The sequence below is a fragment of the Stegostoma tigrinum genome, chromosome 15 (assembly GCF_030684315.1).
Source record: "Stegostoma tigrinum isolate sSteTig4 chromosome 15, sSteTig4.hap1, whole genome shotgun sequence".
Taxonomy (NCBI): Eukaryota; Metazoa; Chordata; class Chondrichthyes; order Orectolobiformes; family Stegostomatidae; genus Stegostoma; species Stegostoma tigrinum.
Genome location: NC_081368.1, coordinates 40,072,432 through 40,094,163, shown reverse-complemented (window position 1 = coordinate 40,094,163; position 21,732 = coordinate 40,072,432). Strand labels below are relative to the sequence as shown.

The 21,732-nt window shown below is 41.3% G+C and overlaps 1 protein-coding gene across 9 annotated transcripts in view; it reads right to left on the bottom strand.

The window, feature by feature from the left end:
- The window catches only part of dlg3 (discs, large homolog 3 (Drosophila)), a 483,556-nt gene that overhangs the window by 98,337 nt on the left and 363,487 nt on the right, over positions 1–21,732 (bottom strand). For all 9 annotated transcript variants that reach the window (XM_059651426.1, XM_059651427.1, XM_059651428.1 and 6 more), the window contains 2 exons: positions 11,860–12,016; positions 7,990–8,092 (listed from right to left, as the gene is read on the bottom strand). In XM_059651426.1, the coding sequence (XP_059507409.1) occupies positions 7,990–8,092; positions 11,860–12,016 (260 nt within the window). The remainder of the gene's footprint in view (positions 1–7,989; positions 8,093–11,859; positions 12,017–21,732) is intronic.

Sequence of the window (21,732 nt, the reverse complement as noted above, 5' to 3'; positions counted from 1 at the left end):
GTTCTCAGCAGTCTGCAGGAATGCCCAGTAGTGAAGGAAAATGGTCCATGACAAGTTAAGTGCCACCATCTTCTCTCTGATACCTCACACTCACTCTATCTTGGCAATTGCACATACCTCCTATCAAAACACATGCATGCAATGATGAAAGTGGTAAAGCAACATCTTTCCTCACTCTATCTCACCCACCTCAATTGCCCTCCCTCCTAACTCAGCATAGCCTCTGAACTTCCGACTCACTGGCTCTGGATAACTCAATACTTTTCCTCCACCATTATCAACACTAACCACGAACAGCTGTGCCACCCACATTCATCTCACTCAATACTTCCCTTTCTCTTATTCCAGGAGAAACAGCCCACAATAGAGCAGAAAGAGCCAAGACAGCTGGTGAGCAGCCTGACATTCAGCTCCTCAGCCCCAGAGAAGTGACGAGCCTGACTGTGACTGCCCTGAGTGGCCGACTGACTATGGCCAAGCCTCTGGACTAATATTAATGGTTTCCTTGACTTCATGTGCTGCAACCCACCCCTACTGAAGACTGTCTCCTTTGACTTACCTAAGGATTACTTACAACCATGACAAGCTTCCTGATAAGACAGAAGTGTTATGATTCTAGTAACTCTAACTTGGGGATGAAAAACAGGAAATGTCAAGGGAAAGCAACAAAAGGCAAGGCAGGGAAGCTGCGAGCATCCCAAGTGGGTTGCTGTTGGTGACTGAGTATTAAGAGAGCAAGTGAGCAAACTCAGGTGCAGCCTGGTCAAATTTGTATAATGCCTTTAAGCACAAGGCATAATTAATGCAGGTTTAAAGTGCAGAAGCATCCTGTAAGAGGACTGGTAAGGAGCCATGAGAGTCTAGAGAGGCTGGCAGGTGTGACATCAGCGTCCATGCATAGAGTTTGGGTGTGGTCAGTTCCCTGAGATGTTTCCTGGTGACCAGGACGGAGTCACTAGGTACCCGTTTTGACTTGCTTTCCTGAAATTCTTAAGTGTTTAATTTCCTCACAGGGTGTGGGAGGACAAGGAGCTACATAATCAGATCTTTCAATTTCAGTTTACAACATCTGTGCTGTACCTGTACTCGAATAATTGGCTTGGGGTGTGGAATATTCTGGAACACAGGTTTTCTAGAATACTACTGGAATGTTGTCAGGACCTTTACAGTAACCAGTGCCTTCAGTGGTTTCTTGATTACATGTGAAGTAAATTGAGTTGGTTCAAGACTGGCATCTGTAATACAGGGGACCTTGGAGGAGGCAAAATGGACCATCCACTTGGCACTTCCTGGCTGAATATTTTTAGTTAGACAAGAAGTGCAGTTAATGAGGTCAATAACAAGTTATAATCCCTCTCAATGTGCATCTTGCCACTGCCTAGCAAGAATCTCAAGTCGACATCATGCCTTGGTTGGAAAATACATCTAGTTATTCCTGACATCAGGGAAAGGCAACTCCCTCAGATTTTTCACCCTATTTCATACCAGTCAGGGGCTTGTAAGCTTCCAACTGTTTTTCTTTGTTGATGTATTTAACAACATTACATGGACATTTCTATTCATTTTTTCAGGTGCATTTCTGCAAAATTATTAACCTGTTCGGAAAGAATGGGCTTATTTTGCCATTTTAACAAACCAGAGTAAATATTTGTGAAAATCTTTATGATGTTAAGTATAAGCTCACAAGTATTAGGAAACTACCCTCCAAATCAAAGGGTGCACATTCAAGCATCAGTCAGATATGTTAATGAAAGGGTTAAGGTATTGGTACTAGTCATTACACATTCAAATTTCATCATTTCAAACTGGATTCAAGTAATCTGGGAGCTGGTGAAATGGTTAAGTAATGTCTTTCAGAGGAAGAAAATACCCTTTATTACTAGCTGCTTTGGTCTACCTGTGACTCCATTCCACATGTGTGGTTGACTGTACACCAATAAATTACTATTTTCTCAAAGCAACAAAAGTGGCAAATGAAACTTCTAGACCTTATAAGAAAGAGTTATCCTTCAGTTTACTGTGTCTGCCAGGGTCTAGGAGAGGACCACTGCTCGTCAGTTGTTCACTTGACTGGAAATGAGAATATATGCTGATGACATAGCTCTTCTAATACAACCACATTGCAGTGAGACAAGCATGCGTATCAGAGATATTCATTGTGGTAAACAGCTCGGTAGCTGTACACTAAAATTTATGGGTCAACTGTGCTGCTTACCATACTACCGATGAGAAGATCCTTGCATCTACGTGAATCTGTATCCATCCAACGAATTAACAGGTAGCAACTGATTATCTTCTTCATCAGATACCAACATTCTTCTGAATTCTTCCTCCCCTTCCCTTCCCTCCTCATGGTGCCTATTCACCATGTCCTCTGATCTTCCGATACTGAACGATGTGTGTTCAGCAAGTGACTTGGTATCCCTCTACGTCGCCACCTCAATACATTTCAGGCATGACGTATTGTTTAACTCATCTTCCTTTTGCCTTTGCTTATGTGCCAACCTGTTCAGACAGGAGATGTCTCCCTGCTCCAAAGATCTTTTCACCCATTTCCAGTACTATACTCCCCCTCCACCTGGACCCCTTCCTGTGGTCACTTATTTGCATTTGATTTCAGCATCGAGAACTGTTGATGTGACATTGCCCATATTAAATTTTCTGCTCTTCTTACCCACTCTAATCTACAACCCTCTGAACTATCTGCTCTCTGTTCTCTCAGATCTAACCTACTTTCAAACCAGTTGATAGGGGTGGTGCTGCTGTTGTCTACCTTGCACTGAGTCCCAACTGTCAAACACTTACTCCTATTTCCCCTGGATCATGGCCCTACCACTCTATCCCCTCTTAGCTTCCTACCTCATTGATCTCCAGCCCTGCTTCTATCCTCTTTTCAAAGTCACTAACAAGACTGCCCTGTCAGATCCATCATTTCAGCCCATTCCTGTCCCACTAACTTATTTCTTCCTATTTTGATGTATATTTTCCATTTTGATCAACATCTTCCCTTTTATGGCTCTTCTGATGCGTTAAACGATTCCACAATTTCCACTTTTCTTGCCCAGCCGCCCCTTCTTCATCATATGTGTCCAACTCTCAACATGTCCATTCAACATCAGGATGGTCTGAAGGCCCGTTGCTTCTTTGTTGAAAGGAGATCTGATCAGTTCCCATCTGCAGTTCCCATCTGTCACCACCACCCTCCTTTATCTGGTATTTTGTTCTCACTTTGAACAAATTCTCTGTTAACTTGTCCCACTTTATCCAACTGTGACTATTTACCCATATGGCTTTAAGAGTGTGTCAGTCTCAGCTACACCTGCCTCTTTTTGTGGGATATGTGGAATATTCCTTGTCCCAGTTCAATTTGGACCCCCATCCACAACTTTTTCTCTTATACATCAATGATGTAATTGACGCTGTTTCCCATTTTCACCTAGAATTGGAAAATAATTAATGTTTTGTTTCCAATGTCTATTCCTCTCTCAACTTCCCAGTTCCATCAGATTCCTCCTTCCCCTTCCTTTTCTATTTCTAGGAATAGGCTATCCATTAATATTCATTTCAAACCCACAGCCTCCCAAAGTTACCTTGACCAAATAATTTCTCACACCCCGCTTCCTGAAGGATTCCATTTCATTCTCTCAATTTATCTGCCTCGGTCTCACCTGTTCCAATTATGCCATTTTGCATCAAAGTACACCTGACACGCCTTTCTTACACCTCAACCAAGGAAACTTTTCCACTGTGGTTGACAAGCTTCTCTTCTGTGTCTGACGCATTTCCTGTACTTCTGCCCTCATTCCTTCCCCCTCCCTCCTAGAGTGATGATGGGGTCTCCTTGTCCTCACCTTCCACTGCACAAGTCTCTGCATTCAAAGGATCCCTTCCCATTTTCACCATCTCCAGCAGGATATCACCAGCAAAAACAGTCGCTCCTCCATTGTCAGCATTCCACATGGGCTGTTCCTTCCCTAGTCCGTTCCTCCACCATGCCTAACACTTCCTTGCTTCCCCCTGCATGGCACCTTCTGCTGACCATATCTTGTGGTGTCTTGTCTTTTCTCACAGCAGAGTTAATCCATTTTCTGCTTTCACACCTATCATTTACAATTATTTTACTTCTTTATTCTTCTTCAAGATTTTGAGAAGCCCAAGTGTTGATCACATTTATTAGAGTTTATAACTAATCATCAGACTTAATCAGAGATAATGGGAACTGCAGATGCTGGAGAATCCAAGATAACAAAGTGTGAAGCTGGATAAACTCAGCAGGCCAAGCAGCATCTCAGGAGCACAAAAGCTGACGTTTCGGGCCTAGACCCTTCATCAGAGAGGGAGAACCCTCTCCCCATCTCCCTCTCTGATGAAGGGTCTAAGCCCGAAACGTCAGCTTTTGTGCTCCCGAGATGCTGCTTGGCCTGCTGAGTTTATCCAGCTTCACACTTTGTTATCAGACTTAATCTGTAGTGCGGATAGGGCATACAGGAGAACTTTCAGTAGTGGAAAGGCAATCAGGGTAACTGAGGCTTTACACTTATTTTTACGAATAGACGCACAGTGGAAAATGCAATAGATAATCTATAAATTGTTTACCCAGATGATAGCCAGTATCCTGCATTCAATTTTTATGAAGGTTTTCGGGAAACAATTCACAAATTATATTTTTCCTGGGTCCAGAAATAATAATTCCTTGCAACTCAGCATTAATGTTGCATTCTTTTTCCATGTTATTAATTTAAATACTCATTTTGATAAAATGGTGGGGTACATAAGATTTATTTATATTAATCTCACAAAAATATCGTATTTATAGATTCCAAATTAAAAGATTTATTAATGTGTGTGCAGTCCTTGGTATTCATGCCATCTTATCTGTCTAAAGGAGAAACCCTTAAAAAAAACAAATGCAGGCTTTCTCCAGCATCTGCAGTTCCCATTATCTCTGATCACAATTTTAACCTCACTGCAAAGCCTCTTCCAGGGATGCCTAACCTGAAGAAGTTACCCTCCTCTCTCCGGACAAACCTCAGGGAATCTCTCTCCCACTGCAACTCTCTCCACCTGTCTTCTTCTCTATCCATCTTCGGTCCGCCTCCCCCTCTCTCCCTATTTATTTCAGAACCCTCTCCCCTTCCCCTCTCTGATGGGTCTAGGCCCAAAACGTCAGCTTTTGTGCTCCTGAGATGCTGCTGGGCCTGCTGTGTTCATCCAGCTTCACACTTTGTTATCTTGGATTCTCCAGCATCTGCAGTTCCCACTATCTCTGAATACAGACTGTCACTTGCTTTGTATGCCTGTGGACTTTAGCTACAGTGCAGCTGTGACTCCGTAGCAAGTAAATAATTGCATAGGAAGTCCACGGGAATATTTTTGAAAAATTAGAGATTATAATTTGCAAATTTGTCGTCTTTCTTCACCATGAAGAACGGTGTAAGCTAACTGTTCCAACAGTTTTGGCTGTCCATTTGACCATATTAACTGCTGGTCCTGACAAATTAAGTGTTCCTTTAGGGTTGGATCAGAGGATTAAGTAATCAATACCATGCATGATCTTCACTGTGTACCAAGAGTGGTAAGGGCGTGGAATGCCCTGCCTGCCAATGTAATTAACTCAGCCACATTAGGGGCATTTAAAGAGTCCTCGGATAAATATATGTATGATGATGGGATAGTGTAGGGAGAGGGGCTTAGATTAGTTCACAGGTCGGCGCAACATCGAGGGCCAAAGGGCCTGTTCTGCGCTGTATTGTTCTATGTCGCTGATATATGACAGTATTGTTTTGCTCTTTTGATAAGGAAATTGAATTGTCTTTGAATCTCTTCTCAAGCAGTTTGTGCTTTTATAGCTCACTGAGGCCCCCTTGAGGTAACACATAAAGGCTTCAGTAGTTCCATCCAAATGAAAAAAATCTACATAATAAAATGTGAGGCTGGATGAACACAGCAGGCCCAGCAGCATCTCAGGAGCACAAAAGCTGACGTTTCGGGCCTAGACCCTTCATCAGAGAGGGGGATGGGGTGAGGGTTCTGGAATAAATAGGGAGAGAGGGGGAGGCGGACCGAGGATGGAGAGAAAAGAAGATAGGTGGAGAGAGTATAGGTGGGGAGGTAGGGAGAGGATAGGTCAGTCCAGGGAAGACGGACAGGTCAAGGAGGTGAGATGAGGTTAGTAGGTAGGAAATGGAGGTGCGGCTTGGGGTGGGAGGAAGGGATGGGTGAGAGGAAGAACAGGTTAGGGAGGCAGAGACAGGCTGGGCTGGTTGTGTGGTGCAGTGGGGGGAGGGGACGAACTGGGCTGGTTTTGGGATGCGGTGGGGGAAGGGGAGATTTTGAAGCTGGTGAAGTCCACATTGATACCATTGGGCTGCAGGGTTCCCAAGCAGAATATCAGTTGCTGTTCCTGCAACCTTCGGGTGGCATCATTGTGGCACTGCAGGAGGCCCATGATGGACATGTCATCTAAAGAATGGGAGGGGGAGTGGAAATGATTTGCGACTGGGAGGCGCAGTTGTTTATTGCGAACCGAGCGGAGGTGTTCTGCAAAGCGGTCCCCAAGCCTCCGCTTGGTTTCCCCAATGTAGAGGAAGCCACACCGGGTACAATGGATGCAGTATACCACATTGGGATGAGGTTAGTAGGTAGGAGATGGAGGTGCGGCTTGGTGTGGGAGGAAGGGATGGGTGAGAGGAAGAACAGGTTAGGGAGGACTTTCCATATTAAGCAGAGGTTCACCTGCACATCTGCCTATGTGGTATACTGCATCCATTGTACCCGGTGTGGCTTCCTCTACATTGGGGAAACCAAGCGGAGGCTTGGGGACCGCTTTGCAGTACACCTCCGCTCGGTTCGCAATAAACAACTGCACCTCCCAGTCGCAAACCACTTCCACTCCCCCTCCCATTCTTTAGATGACATGTCCATCATGGGCCTCCTGCAGTGCCACAATGATGCCACCCGAAGGTTGCAGGAACAGCAACTCATATTCCGCTTGGGAACCCTGCAGCCCAATGGTATCAATGTGGACTTCACCAGCTTCAAAATCTCCCCTTCCCCCACCGCATCCCAAAACCAGCCCAGTTCATCCCCTTCCCCCACTGCACCACACGACCAGCCCAGCTCTTCCCCTCCACCTACTGCATCCCAAAACCAGTCCAACCTGTCTCTGCCTCCCTAACCTGTTCTTCCTCTCACCCATCCCTTCCTCCCACCCCAAGCCACACATCCATCTCCAACCTACTAACCTCATCCCACCTCCTTGACCTGTCCATCTTCCCTGGACTGACCTATCCCCTCCCTACCTCCCCACCTATACTCTCCTCTCACCTATCTTCTTTTCTCTCCATCTTCGGTCCGCCTCCCCATCTCTCCCTATTTATTCCAGAACCCTCACCCCATCCCCCTCTCTGATGAAGGGTCTAGGCCCGAAACGTCAGCTTTTGTGCTCCTGAGATGCTGCTGTGCTCATCCAGCCTCACATTTTATTATCTCGGATTCTCCAGCATCTGCAGTTCCCATTATCACTCAAACAAAATCTACATATTGCATTTATGTAGTGCTTCACATGTAGTGTAGGGTCTGTTTCAAGTTTCTTCCCAAAACTCAAAGGCAGATTAAAACTACCTTGAAATGGACATAATACACTGGCAGAGCAAAAGAAAAATGGAATATGAAGTCACCTTTGAGACTTACTCTCAGGTATAGTGTTCAACTTGAAATAGTAATTATTTAAATTATTTTATAATCAAGTACAACAATCAGGTTGGACTACATATTAGGCATTGTTTAAGCATCAGTGTGGAAAAACTGACTGTGGAGGGGATAATGTATAACGTTTTGAGATGTAAGAATTGTATTAAACCATCAAACATTCTTCAGTAAAAAAAGAGAGGAATATTATAACTTGCCACATCTGGCTTTCCCTAATCATCACCAGAAACACTGAAGCTTCTCACTCAAAATCAGTTTTAGTACAGCACACATGCTTACCTTCTGGTCTGTACTGGGCAACAATGGTCACGGTCTGACCAGCTCTTTTCAGTGCTGCTGCAGCCTGCTCATGGGTAGCACTCCGAAGATTTACACCATTCACCTGAAACAAGTCAGATGGATTGTTTAAAACAGAATTAAGTTCCCATTTTGTTATTGGCAATTTCTAGTGGTGATGCAGACTTACTTATTAAGTGCCCACTGACAAAGTAGACTGAAAAAACTGCTTTCCTGCACCTTGTCCAGAAATAACCAAATTAGGTAAATCTCTTCTAAAAATAATATTTTGGGATTTGTATCTGAGTAATTGAAAGAAAATGTGTCACGGTAAACATGATGTACTTGACAGGAAAAAAATAACTTGTATATATTTACTAATGCATGTCAACCAATGGCATCTTTGTTGTGTCAGGTGTGTGTCTGTTTTAGATTAATTGATAGATTTTAAAAATGCCGATTAGTCAACAAATCCATTCTCATTCCATTGTGCAACTACCAGAATGGTAGAAGGCAAGATTTTTTACAGTTGCATTTACATTGATGCAACAGGGAAATAAAACGTATTTATGATCAATTAAAATAGGTATAGCTAATGAAAATACCATGATTTCATATGTTGGAAGTGATCAATCCTTTGCAATATATCTTTGCTCTTGACTGTAAGGTGTCACCAACCACCCTCTTGCCTCAGGACCAGGGCTTTGCCAATGACCTGCTGGTGGCAGGAAAGCATCTTGGAATGAGGAAATGCTAATAAAGCAAGTAATCTGGCATATAGGCATCAAGGTGGGCACTAACCTAAGGAACAAACATTTGAGTAACAGAATTCCAACCACAAACATTTTGAGGGAGTTGTTGGAATAAATAGTGAATAATATTACAGCATACTTAGTTCTTGATTATGGTGGATCAGAAGAGTGTCAATGTATACAGGCTACATATGATTGTGACAATAACCTCAACTGGGGTAGTTACCATTTGAAATAACTCCATAGACGCCTGGTCATCGTTTATTTACACATAAAGAGTCCTTGATTCAGCCTCCTCAGAGCCAGCTCTCAGAGTGAACAGAACTGCTGACACTTACATTTATATCTGTCAGCCAAGGCTCCCTGATTCAACCAGGTTAACAGCCCCAATTAGGGAGCTGATATTCTATGAGATCCACCTGGCTGACCTTGTTATAATCAACTTAACCATAGCAATATGTTTCTGATTCTGAGTTGCATAATTCTTAGCTGCCTCTCAAAGCAGCAGCAGGCTGGTGACATCCTTACAATGAAAAGTAATGATGAGTTGTAGAGGAACGGCTGATCACATCTAACATATAAAATTTATTTATATTTTCATAAAACCTTGTACTTATTTGAATCTACATCACAAATATACACCATTTGAATGAACTGGCAGAGTCTCTGCTAAAGGGGCAGTGGCCACAGTCATAAAAGAAGAATCTTAGAGACATATACCAAAACATCTCAGCAAATTATGAATTGGTACTGGGCAGATTGTGCTCCGCCATCCTGTATTAAAGGGTAGGAATTAATTTATATCATACAAATACTGCTGCTGTTTTACTCCAGAACAATCTACATGGAGGCAGTGTTGAAGGAAAAATTGAGTCATGCAGCTACTATCTTTAGAAAGCTATAAGAGAATGAACTGTATAAACAGAGTTTATTATTCATGTAAGACATAAACAGGCTTAATGTCTGTAACTAGTCGGTGAGTCAAGATAATCAGATTATGTTATATGAATTTTTTGTAATTGCTTTCTATGCAACACCAAAAGTTTATTCCTGGCATTTCACATGTTTAAATTTCCAAGAGAATGTTATGCAATTTTGTTTTCACAAAGGCAGAGACCATCAGCAAAGAAAAGTGAAACATTCTCTATCTCTCATGGTTTTTCCACTTCACATTGTTGACATACGAAGTTATCCGGTCAGGTGTATTACAGACCAGAGGTGAAATAAATTCCAATTTCCAGCAGGCTTAGATCAAGTAGTATTGGTTAAAATGCAGAGTAAATTTATGCAATGAATATTGCCCTCACAAACACTCCAGGATTAAGCGCAGCACAAGATAGAAACTGCATACATATATCACCCTTCTCCTTGGCCCCAACAAATATCACTGTGCAACTATAATCTGAGGTATTAATAAAGTAGGAAGGTGATGGCAGATGGAAATCGCACTAAGGTTACAGGAATGTGCACAGAACAGACACAGTGTGAAGTAGGCTGGGAGGAATGGGCAACAAGTCAGCATCACTGTGAAGCAGACAGAGTGGGATCTGAACTGAACCCAGGACATTAAAAAGGATAAGACTTTCTAGTCTATAGGCTTGAAGAGGAGCCAGTCAGAGTGGCAGCATGGGAACCTGGAGTTGAATGGTGGCAGAGGAGCTTCCTTGTGAAAGGTTTTTGGGTGAAGCTCAGATGGAGAAGCAGGGACCCCACTAGAATTCAAAAAGGCTGACATCAGCACAAGATAGTGAGCTGAGTGGGAGGTAGTGGATAAGCTGTCTTTGTCCATTTTAAAGTTGCACTTGGGAAAGTTAACTTCTAACTTATTTTTAAAAGACAATTTAATTAATTTTCTACTTGGTTTAATTTAGGGTAAGCATGTTTCTGAAGTATAGATATGGTAGAGGAACTCAATCATGTGTATTGTATGGCTTGCAGTATGTAGGAAATCTTAGATACTCCTATCAGTCTGGATGATTACATCTGCAATAAACACCACTAGTTGATCCACTTTTGAGCACAAAGTTTTCAAGCTTGAATGCTGGGTGGGGGCATTGGAGGGCAGCCATGAGGCTAGCACATTTTTAGACGTGGTCACCCCATTGCCTGAGTAAGAGCAGTCAGGGAAGGAATCTTCTGATTCCCAGTCAGAAGAAAGGAGGCAGACAGGTAGTCAACAAAGCTTTAGAAATCATCTCACTGAAGAACAGTATTTTTGTGTTCAAAGATGGTGATAAGCAGTTTCTCCTACTCTGAAATTGTATGTTCATTTGGTAAATTAATCCTTTTCTCAGGATGCCACCTGCATGCAGCACTGTCATTTTCATCTTGCATATTCATCATTTCCATGGCCTCAGCGAATAAAAGACTTACTGCTAGAAGCTGAGTTCATTTGACGCTCAGGAAATTTAAATTGCAACTCATGCTCCACTTATCAAAATCTGCTTCCTGTGATCTATACAACCACGTATTTGCTTCAGCTGTGCAAATCATATAACGGCACCCACCTGTGTATAGTTACTTCTGTCATTTAATGGCACATCCTAACTTCTATAAAGCTCTCTTCAGTTTATGAAAATGTACTTCAAGATCCCTGCTTCCTTCTTACGTAGAGGTACCTCCCTCATTTTGATATTACTTCCTAATTGTGAGGTTGGAACTGGCAACATAGAACATGGAACATCGAACAATACAGCGCAGAACAGGGCCTTTGGCCCTCAATGTTGCACCGACCTGTGAACTAATCTAAGCCCCTCCCCTTACACTATCCCATCATCATCCATATGCTTATCCAAGGACTGTTTAAATGCTCCTAATGTGGCTGAGTTAATTACATTGACAAGCAGGGCGTTCCACGCCCTTAACACTCTTGGTACACAGTGAAGATCATGCATGGTATTGATTACTTAACAATTATTTTATGGTAGCCCACACTGCTGCTTGATCACTCTGTACACGACAAAATCTTGCTGATTAACTCCTCTTCATTTTGTAAAATGTAATTTCCAAAAGCTGATTAGATTCAACAGGGGGCTTGCCTCAAGCAATGATGTTACACTTGATATCAACTTAAACTCCTAAGGGAATTTCCTCATCTTCAGTAAACACACTTATCACTCACTGATAAAATCCGATCTCCTCTTCGTAGCTCTCCACTGAGGTCTGCTGGTCCACCCGCCAAGATGAATGATACGAAAATCCCTTCACCATCTTCTCCACCGACAATGTTAAAGCCTAATCCTGTGGATCCTTTGTGAAGGACAATCTTTCTTGGTTCTCTGAAATAAAAACAAGGGCAGTATTAGTAAAACAAAAAGCAACAAGCCCCAACTCTTGTAAAAAATTGTATCCCTATCGCAGGAAAATGGCTCCACTGAATTCTGTCATTGAGATGGACAAGAACATTTGAAAAGATATTTCAAATGATTAACCACATGACAGAGTATTTGAGCTAAGTGAAATTCTCAATGTAACTGATGCGAGGCTCAAAGCCACAGTAAAAGAGAAGAAAATAAATTCAGCCTATAGAAACAAACAGGTTTCTATATCCTCAGTTTAGTCTACACTCAGTCTATAAGAACAATTTACAAAGATTCTGTATCTTTTGCTTCATTATTTAATTTTGCAAAACTAAGAAATGCATTGTAAGATTGTCTTATCAAGGGTCCCTGGCTATTTGGGCCAGAAACTAGTTTCACTGCGTTTTTACACTTTACTCCATCGAGTTTTCAATGCAGTACTACTGCCGTCAAAGGCTATGATAATCCAAAATTGCAAAGTCATCTGAAAATAATCCTTTACAAAGCACTTTACACACAATATTCCAAAACAGCAATCAGGACAGTAAGAAACATAAGCAGCCAGCATCACATTCACCACCATTATTTCAGGAGTTAAATTACAGTAATGCAGAACATCTTGTGAAAACTAATTTTATACATGCATCACAAAAAATACAAGGATTTGAGAAAATATTTTACATAAATTGAGAGTGGAATTCCAAACATTTAAATGGGATGAGTTAAAATTATAAGCACAGAACTCCATTGCTTCATGAACAGTTCCTTTGCTATAAAGGCAGCTTATATTCTTATACCAATAGAGGGGAATATCCCAAAGCACTTCAGAAATAGAGGACAAAAAAATCTTTTATTTTGCAAACTTGGCATTGAATTAGCATACCTTGCAAAACTAGAAAAGTAGCATTGAAGAGAAACTTATTTGTCAGTCTTTTAAAATTAAACTTGTTAAGAGGCCAAAACAAATGACATCAAGGGAAATAAGAGAGATAACATAGCCCAGCCAGAAACACTAGTGTTTTAGCCATGAAAACTAGGCCTTGAATTGAGATAAGAAATTCCAGCAAAACATAAACCTCTTTTCCTGGAAAACTGACTATAAAGGGCTTTGCTTAAGATAAGTTACTTTGTACAGGTACAAGTCACATTTAAACTGACGCTGCAGAACATAATTATGTGTTGAAGTTGAACAATTGGACAGTGGTGGTGTGTTACAGGTCACTCAGAGGCTGAGTTGTTGCAGGAACATATACTTTTAACATGATTGTTGGAGTACACTATATTTTGGGATAATGATGGTTGAAGTTGCAACTTGCCTTCGAGCACATGATTGATCAGGATAATCAACTTGTTATCTTGTGTTATTAACATACTTTCCTTGGCCATCCATTCCTAGGTGGAGTCATTGGTGGGAACTCAAACTTCGAGCTGCAGCCTCAGACACAAGGGACTTACCCATTGAATCACAAGGCTTCCTAATTCATTGAGTGATATGGCTAGTCAGTATCATAAACTAACTCCATATCTTGATAAAGGATTTAAAAGGTGGAATACATTGATGATCTGTACTGCAATCGAAGAAAGAAGTTTCTGAAAGTTGACAGAAGGGAACGTCAAAAGGAGAGACAGAGAAAGAGAGAAGGGAGAAGTATCACTGATCATTAAAAGAATCTAGAACCAGAGGAGCTAGTTACTTCTGGTGTATAAATGACCTTGGTTATAAGTATATTTGAGCTTGATATCAGTGAAGTGTTTGCTTGCTGTAAGTAAATGTATTTGAGCATTATGGCACTTGATAGTACTGAAAGGCTGAATTATTGGAAGCAAAGTAACAAAATAGCTGCCGTTTTTTTTCCTTTCTCAATCTGTAAAATCTGGATCCATTAATGTTCTAATTTCTCTGTAACCATTGCACATCAATGTTCATGTTAAAATCTGTAATCTTAGTTACAAACAAACTAACCCAATTAAGCATAACCATCTTTTGAGTGGGTCAATTTATTTTCCTGTAATAACAAGTCAAAAGAACTACAAGAGTGTGTTTTTTTAAAAGACAGGAAAGAATCCTACAGAAAGACAGATTGGGCAGGCACCAGCAAGAGGAATCAGCTGGAAGTAGTCAAAGGAAAAGTTGTAATGGACAGTTTTGAGTAGCTTTTACAAGATAGCAGAGCACATTGGATGGCAGTAGAAATGTAACTCCAAAAATAAGGTTAAATGGCTGAAGGCTGATGAAATGAAGGGACAGTGTAATTCGTGGGAGGCCACAGTCATTCCACGGAACAGTGCTAACAGGGCACAGCACTGGAGAAAGGTAAGTGATGAGCAGACTTATTTATAAGGATAATAATTTTGAATTTGAATAGCAGAGGAAGATCTTGCCTGGACACCTCAGCATCCTTATATTGTTCCTGACTGCCTTCTACCTTCAACTGTATCATGTGCAATAAAAGAGGAACAAAGTTTGTATGATAATAAAGTTTGTATACAAGCTTCAGATGATACCTCATATAGAGTACAGAAATCCTGTCAGGTTTTGCAATGGTTGACCAGCTCACACAAAATAAAAATACAGTGGTGAGGAGCATCCTGGTTTTAGAACATATTGTTCTCATTTTCAGCCAAAAATAAAAGACTGCGTGACTGCTATTTATTTACTGCAGAGTGATGTTCAATTCTTGGAAGGGCCACCTTCCTTTTGTGCAACTCCTCCAGCATGGCTTTCAACTCTTCAGCATACAAGAGACTGATTTCTATGATTTTAAAAATTAGTCATTTTTTGGCCCCCTACGCAACCTCCCGTTCATGGCTACTTGCCTCCTATTAACAGCTACTTGCCCAAAAAAATTTAAATTCTCAGAAAAATATACTAAACGATAAATTCACATGCCAAGTTATTCTAACTGGCTAACGTTATGGACTGCATGTTTAAGCATTGCTGGCCTCCAAGTCATTGGTGTGGGATCCAGCAGCAGCACTGAAAGCAGGTATGTGTCATCATTTCCCAGAAATCCAGACGGCTGACTGCAATCATGCAGCAGTTGGTCATTTAGCCTTAACAAGGCATGGAACCATTCTGTTATAATACAGGGGCAGGGGGCCTTGAGTGAGTGAGCGAGTAGCAAAAGAACGTTTTTTTTCCCCCATATCCATTTATCAACCAGTTGGCCATTAATCAATTTGAAATGCCCCTTAGGGTCAGAAAGCCCCACCTCAGAGATGTGGTCAACCAACCCTGCAGCTCTCTAGTAGAAGCATTACCACTGGGAGCAGTGTCCTCTGCTGGTATTAAGCGCATAAGGAGACATTTGGCCCTGGATCAGGATTTTGTGTTTAAGTGTTTGGGGACCTCTGTGGGACACGGTGAAGTGCGTTTGAGAGGCTATAGTGGAGGAAAGGGACTTGAGCTCCCGACATCACCTTCCAATAGTCTCAGGGGCCTGCTGAAGGGGATCCACTGCTTTTCCCACCATCAGTTAAATTTCATTGGCAGTGGGAGGGGACCTGCAAGTCCACATTAATCACTAGGTTCACCTGATGTTTATTCCCCACTACCACCTTAAAGTTGCCGTCCGGAAGGAGCAGATGGACAGGTGGTGGACAGTTGCTTATTGAGTTTATATACACTCCCTGCCATCAAACCTGCTGGCAGGGGAGCATAAAATCCAACCTGTTGTGTTCACATGTGCAGCATTGGCTTTCTAGGGTCTTGCAGAATATGCAGTTAGTATAGGCCGCCTCAAACATTGCTTTTCCCAATTTTTTTTAAAATACAGGCTGTGGAAATCCAGGGGAATGGTTTCAGCTACACTGTCCAGGTCATTTGGAGGTGTTAAAGATATCAGAGAGTGCACCATCCCAATGTTTTCAACACCATTCCAATGTATTCAGTATCCAGTGCAAATACTGTCACCTCAGTGGGTCACAGTCAGTCTTAGATTGTTGGTTACAATTTGGCTCTCCAAGATTGTACAAGCAAGATCAATAACTATCGGAGATCTATGGGAGGCCATGAATATACTGAGAGCAAAGCTGACAACGAACCTCTAGATGGAAATTTCTGGAGTTACAGGGAGGTGTGCAAGAATATCTGGCAATCATAAGAAGACAGTAGAGGAGTCCTGTTGGTTTTGATTGGCATAATGTCTCAAGTAGATGAGCACATGCCCTCCTCTACTGAGAAGATGTCAAGCCCCATGGACAGACTGATTAGACAGATTCAGCAAGGATGTGCTGACTTGCACACCATTGCCTAGTCCCTTAGTTCCACACAGGAATGTCAACATGAACGGGTTGGGGGGGGCGGTGCAGAGGCAAGGTGCTTTATCTCCTCAGGTCCTAACTCTTCTTTGCTCAGGAGGAAGGTTCATCAGATTTGAATGGGATGAAGACTGGCTGCCCTCCACATTTGCAGACGCCTATTAGGGTGCTCTGGATCAAACGGTAACACCTTGGCCGTCTGCCAGTGACCCCAGCTCCACTATCAGAGATTATTACAGAGGTTCCTGTTTCTCAACCACTCAGGTCCTCCAGGTCTTAGGTTGCCAGATGACCTCTTTCAATGTCATCCCAGGTCATGGGACTGTACTCTCAGCAGCCTCCTTTATGTGAAGAATATTTATCTCTGTTTCATAGATTTAACAAATTTGATCTTGTTTTTAATGTAACTTAATTCAAGGAGGTCAATTTCATTGTGGACAATCTATAATGCTTCTGTTCATTCCTTGGCAGAAGCCGTCCTCATCCTCCATCCTCATCCTCAGGACATCAATGGTTTGTCAATGTAGGGGTTGGCCATGCTTGCATAGACTCAACACTGAATGAATTTCATGACTTGAGAAATCAGTGCTATGATAATAATAGTAAGATGTGGACAGGAGTATACATTTAGTTCATACTTCATTAAATTCAGCGGGAAAGACCATCGTTAAGAAACCAGATATGTATTAGGTTGTCTCATTCTTCCACTGCATGTTTTTCAGTGTCCCTCATATCCAGTCAAGACTTCCTGATTATGAATTACCAGCTTAGCATCAATTATACTTTCCTGATGCAAGGCATAACCACTTTGCAATTCCAAAGTGTGGATAGCACAGAAGGTCATCACAGTGCATGGCATGTTTGTTGGGTCATACTGGAGGGCTCTTTCAGATTGACTAAGGCATTGGACAACATTTTCAGTAGCCCAATGTTCTACTTTGTGGCTGCTGAATTGGACACATGGCAGGTATTGTATTCTTCATCCACTGCAGAGTGAGGTTTCCTCACAGGCACAAGCAGATCCTGTCCTCAATGGATCACCCATGTCACCAAGAATCCATCCTTAGTGACAGCAGTGGGTTGTGAAAGCCGTGCTGCCTAAGAATGCTGAATATATGTACATCATTGCTTCTTCCCAGTGCACCTAATTGCAAGTTATGTTTTCAATGGTTGCTGATGAGTTGCACATGAATGAAATGGCAATCCTTTTGTATGATGGAAGGCATTTGGCTACCTCATGACAGTCTCCAAGGCCACATGCACACAGTCTATGGCACTTTGCATGGATGGAAATTCAGCAATGACTCCAAAGCCAATGGTTCACTCTTCCTGGCTGTCCAGTAGTACAATTAATCACTAGCTTTCCTTAAAAAGATTTCTGTCACCTCTTTGATGTGGCTGTCGTTGCTACCTGGGAACGCCACACACATTCCCATTGGGTTGTTGAGAAGATCTTGCTGTAAACAAATTGAATGCTATGGTGATCGTCAAGATTGCAGGCCTTGGGTGCCTTTCAAAGCTCTTGGATCTCAGCACATCCTGAAGTCTAGCATAATTGGCAGCAGCATTCTCGAGATGCTGCATTATCACCATTGGTATTTTAAAGATAGTAAAGATGAGTTTGGTGTACTCTTGTTTGACTCTGAAGGCTGCTATGATGTGGGGTCACTGACTTTCCTAGATGGCCTGTGACTTTGCCTTTTTTTGAACCTCTACTACTAACATGTACATCAATGAATATTGGGTGTGCAAATCCCTTGCCCTATACTCCTTCCCCATCTCTTGCAATGACTCTTTGAAATAGGACATTATCTTTGAGTCATCATCTTGCCACTCAGATCCTCTGAGAACATGCTGATGGACCCTCCTCACTACCCTTCCCATGTATGCAGCATCCTCTTGGAGTAACCAGCTTTGCTATCAGTGAAGCACCACTGTTTATTCAGTCCTCTGCTCCCCTTCCTGCTTTCATCCTGAGCACTGCCTGGCCACCTTCCTGGATTAACAGAGGTCTTTCCTCATTACCACCGCTTTTCATCAGGTGTGAACCAGAAAACATGTGATCTGCCTGTGCCACAAATAATATCTGAAATCTCCCATAAGATGCAGTGAGCACCACTGGTTCATGATTAATTATCTGCTTAGAATCATCATCCAATCCATACAGTGCAGAAGCATGCCATTTGGTCCATCGAGTCCACACTGACCCTTAGTCACACATGCTTAGTCATTCTTCATGCAGTCCCTTTGTATTGGCAGCAAAATTGCCCTGGAGTTTTTCTGTTGCTGGTAAAACCCAGTTAAGCTTATTGCACTTAATGTGTCATTGCCCATGCCTCCCAAACTCTGTTCCAGCTACACAAAATTCAGTCCACAGACCAAATTGATAAAACATTTGCACTCCTGTGATCTAATTAGATTTTTTTGTGAGGGTAAGAATCAGCATTGAGAAGAAAGTAGGAGTGTAGATACACATAGTCGAAAAGACCTAAAAACTGAAGGTTTTTACAGAAGTGACTTGAATGGACAAGTGGACATGCCGAGAGCAGGCCCTTTGGTAAAATCTTTGCTTGATCCAACAGACCTATATGTAAGTGATATGTAAGTGCATCCAAAAACCAAAACTATCTTTGTTCAAAAAATAGTTGGTCCTCAGGTGCCCAACTTGTATCACAATGAAGTGGCTGGAGAATGAGGATGTGCAGCTGAGGATCGTCATGCTGAAACACAGGACTGAGAAAGGGCATGCACAGAGTATGAGTTCTGCATCATATGGGAAGAAAGTGGTGAATGAATGTGAGTGAATGCACTATAACTTGAGTTTAGCTGCACCTGTGCAGAATTATACTGGAATGGAACAAGTTACAAGTTTAAATATTACTCCACCTTCTTCCCATAGTCAGTAATGCAATCTGCTTCAGTCTTTCCAAATTCAAAAGTAGTAAAGGAAGAATGATGTTTTGCAATGTCAATGTCAATGTGACAAGCTGTCACATTTCAGCAAGTGAAACACTTAAATCAGTTAATTTATGCTCAGCTTTACACAATTATTAGGAAGCCTTGCAACTACTGTCCTTTCTGGAAGGTTTTGTTTGTGCTGATTTTATCAAGCTGTCAGCCTTGATGATAGTGTGTTAGCTCTGAGTCAGAAGTTTGTGCTTTCAAGGCCCACTCCAGACACCTGTGAACATGACCTAAACTAACACTTCAATACTGTGGAAGTGCTGCACTGTGGCAGGTGCCATCTTTCGCATGAGACATTAAACTGCTCACTCTGGAAGATGTAACAATATTGTAATTTAGTTTTATTTTGTTTTATTTAAAATGTTCAAGTAAAATTTTATGACACTTTTTGAATAATTGTTTCATTTTTCCCATGCCCTAACTAACACTTAGCTTCAACCAATACTGTTAAAACATACAATCTCATCATCTTTCTCATGGCTATATGCAGAACTCGGCTATGCACAAAGAAACTGCCACATTTACAAATACAGCAACACTTCAAAAGTATTTAATTGGAAGTGATGTGCTTTAGGGTGCCCTAAGAATATAAAAAAGATATATTAATCTAAGTTTTATTTCTCTTTTATTCCAGATGCTATGGGATAGTTAGAAGCCCACTTCACCTTGATTGGTTTTTAGTATTACCACAGTTAGGCGACAATTTTGCACTAAAAGATTATTCAATGACACAAATGCTTCATATTGGGACATATCATGGGCCCAATTTTAGTTCACTCATAATTCGTTCACCCACACAAGGTTACAAATCAATTTCCAAAGGTTCGTATTTTTTAGATTTCTAAACACAAGCTATTATTCATACATACCAATATTTATCAAACTATCCTTGAAAAATTAGTTTCCAGAGTAAACCTATCTTGGTGGAAAAATGTCATTGAACCCTATTTTGTAGAGAAACAGGTAGTTCAAGTTGGGAGTTTTTTTTAAAGAAGCTCTCCTCATGCCACAATCAGTGATAATTAATTGCTTTTAGATCAGTGGAAATGAGAAGCCAGGCATTAGGTTTCCATCCTGACATTGGTATACTAAACTTCATGGTATTCTGAGTTAAGCAGGAAAGGCAGAACTGCTAGGATTTCAGATAGGGGTCATTATATCAATCTACTTATTAAGATCACAGGCTTTAAAATTCACAGAAATGGTGAAACAAGGTTGCTGACAAATAGATATTCTTGGTTAAACCAGCTTTCTCCACCTCACCAGATACCTGACCAACGTTTTTTTGTGGATTTCAGCATTAAATAAATGAATTTATCTGAAGAAATTTCTCGAAACAACCTAAAAATACCAAATATGGTGGGAACGTGCCAAAATGGGTGAGTGTTAAATAAAAATTAAATATATTAAAATACTGTTGATGACAAACTAGAAGAGGAAAATATATAATATCATAGTTAACAATACTCATCATAATTTTGAATGCTTATAACCACTCCTGCATAAAACGTTTACACAATTGTTCATTTTAGAGACACTGACAGTTTCAGCATTTTATTTATCGATTTCAGGTTCCTAGCACAGGTGTTGCATTTTCTCTTTACAGGATGAGTGTTCCCACATCATTACTGATGTGTTTGAGGTCAATGGAACAAACTATTCTTCTTTTAATGAAGCCCTTGCAGTGGCAGTCAGACTAATTACAGACATTTTCATCAAATGGGATCCTAGCAACATTGCTATACTATAAAGAAAACTAGCAGGTAAACTCATTTTACCAACTAATTATTAATGACCTACAAATGAATTCCCAAGACTGCACTTTCAGTTGGTTATTGTAACAGTATAAGCCAATTATGAAACATCTAATGCACTGCAGTATAATAGGTTAATATATTTAAGACAATCACAGTCTGAGACACTCTTCATTGGTTAGGATGTGTAAGTAGACAATGGCCTTCTGTCACAGTTGGAGAATTACTTTCTTACAGGGATGGATTATAATAGTTTGAAGAGCAATTCCAACAGTCAAAGGTAGTCTGGACAGTTTTGAAGTTTCTAAGTGACATTGAAATGAAAGGAGAGAAGAGACTGTTTCAAAACCATCTTCCTCTATTAGGGAATTATTATTGACCTGGAATTCAACTGGACTCATTATATACAAGAGCAGGTCAGAGGCTAGGAATACCACAGCGAGTAACTCACCTCCTGACTCTCCATAGTCTGTCCACTATCTAATGTGGCACAGGTAAGGATTGTGTTGAAATAATACCCACTCACCTCGATGAGTGCAGCCCCAACAACACCCAAGAAGCTTGACGCCATCCTGGACAAAGCAACCACTTGAATGACACCACATCCACAGGCATCCATTCCCTCCACCTCCAATGCTCAGTTGCAGCAGTGTTTACTATCTACAAGATGCACTACAGTAATTCACCAAAGATCATTAAGTAGCACCTTCTAAATGA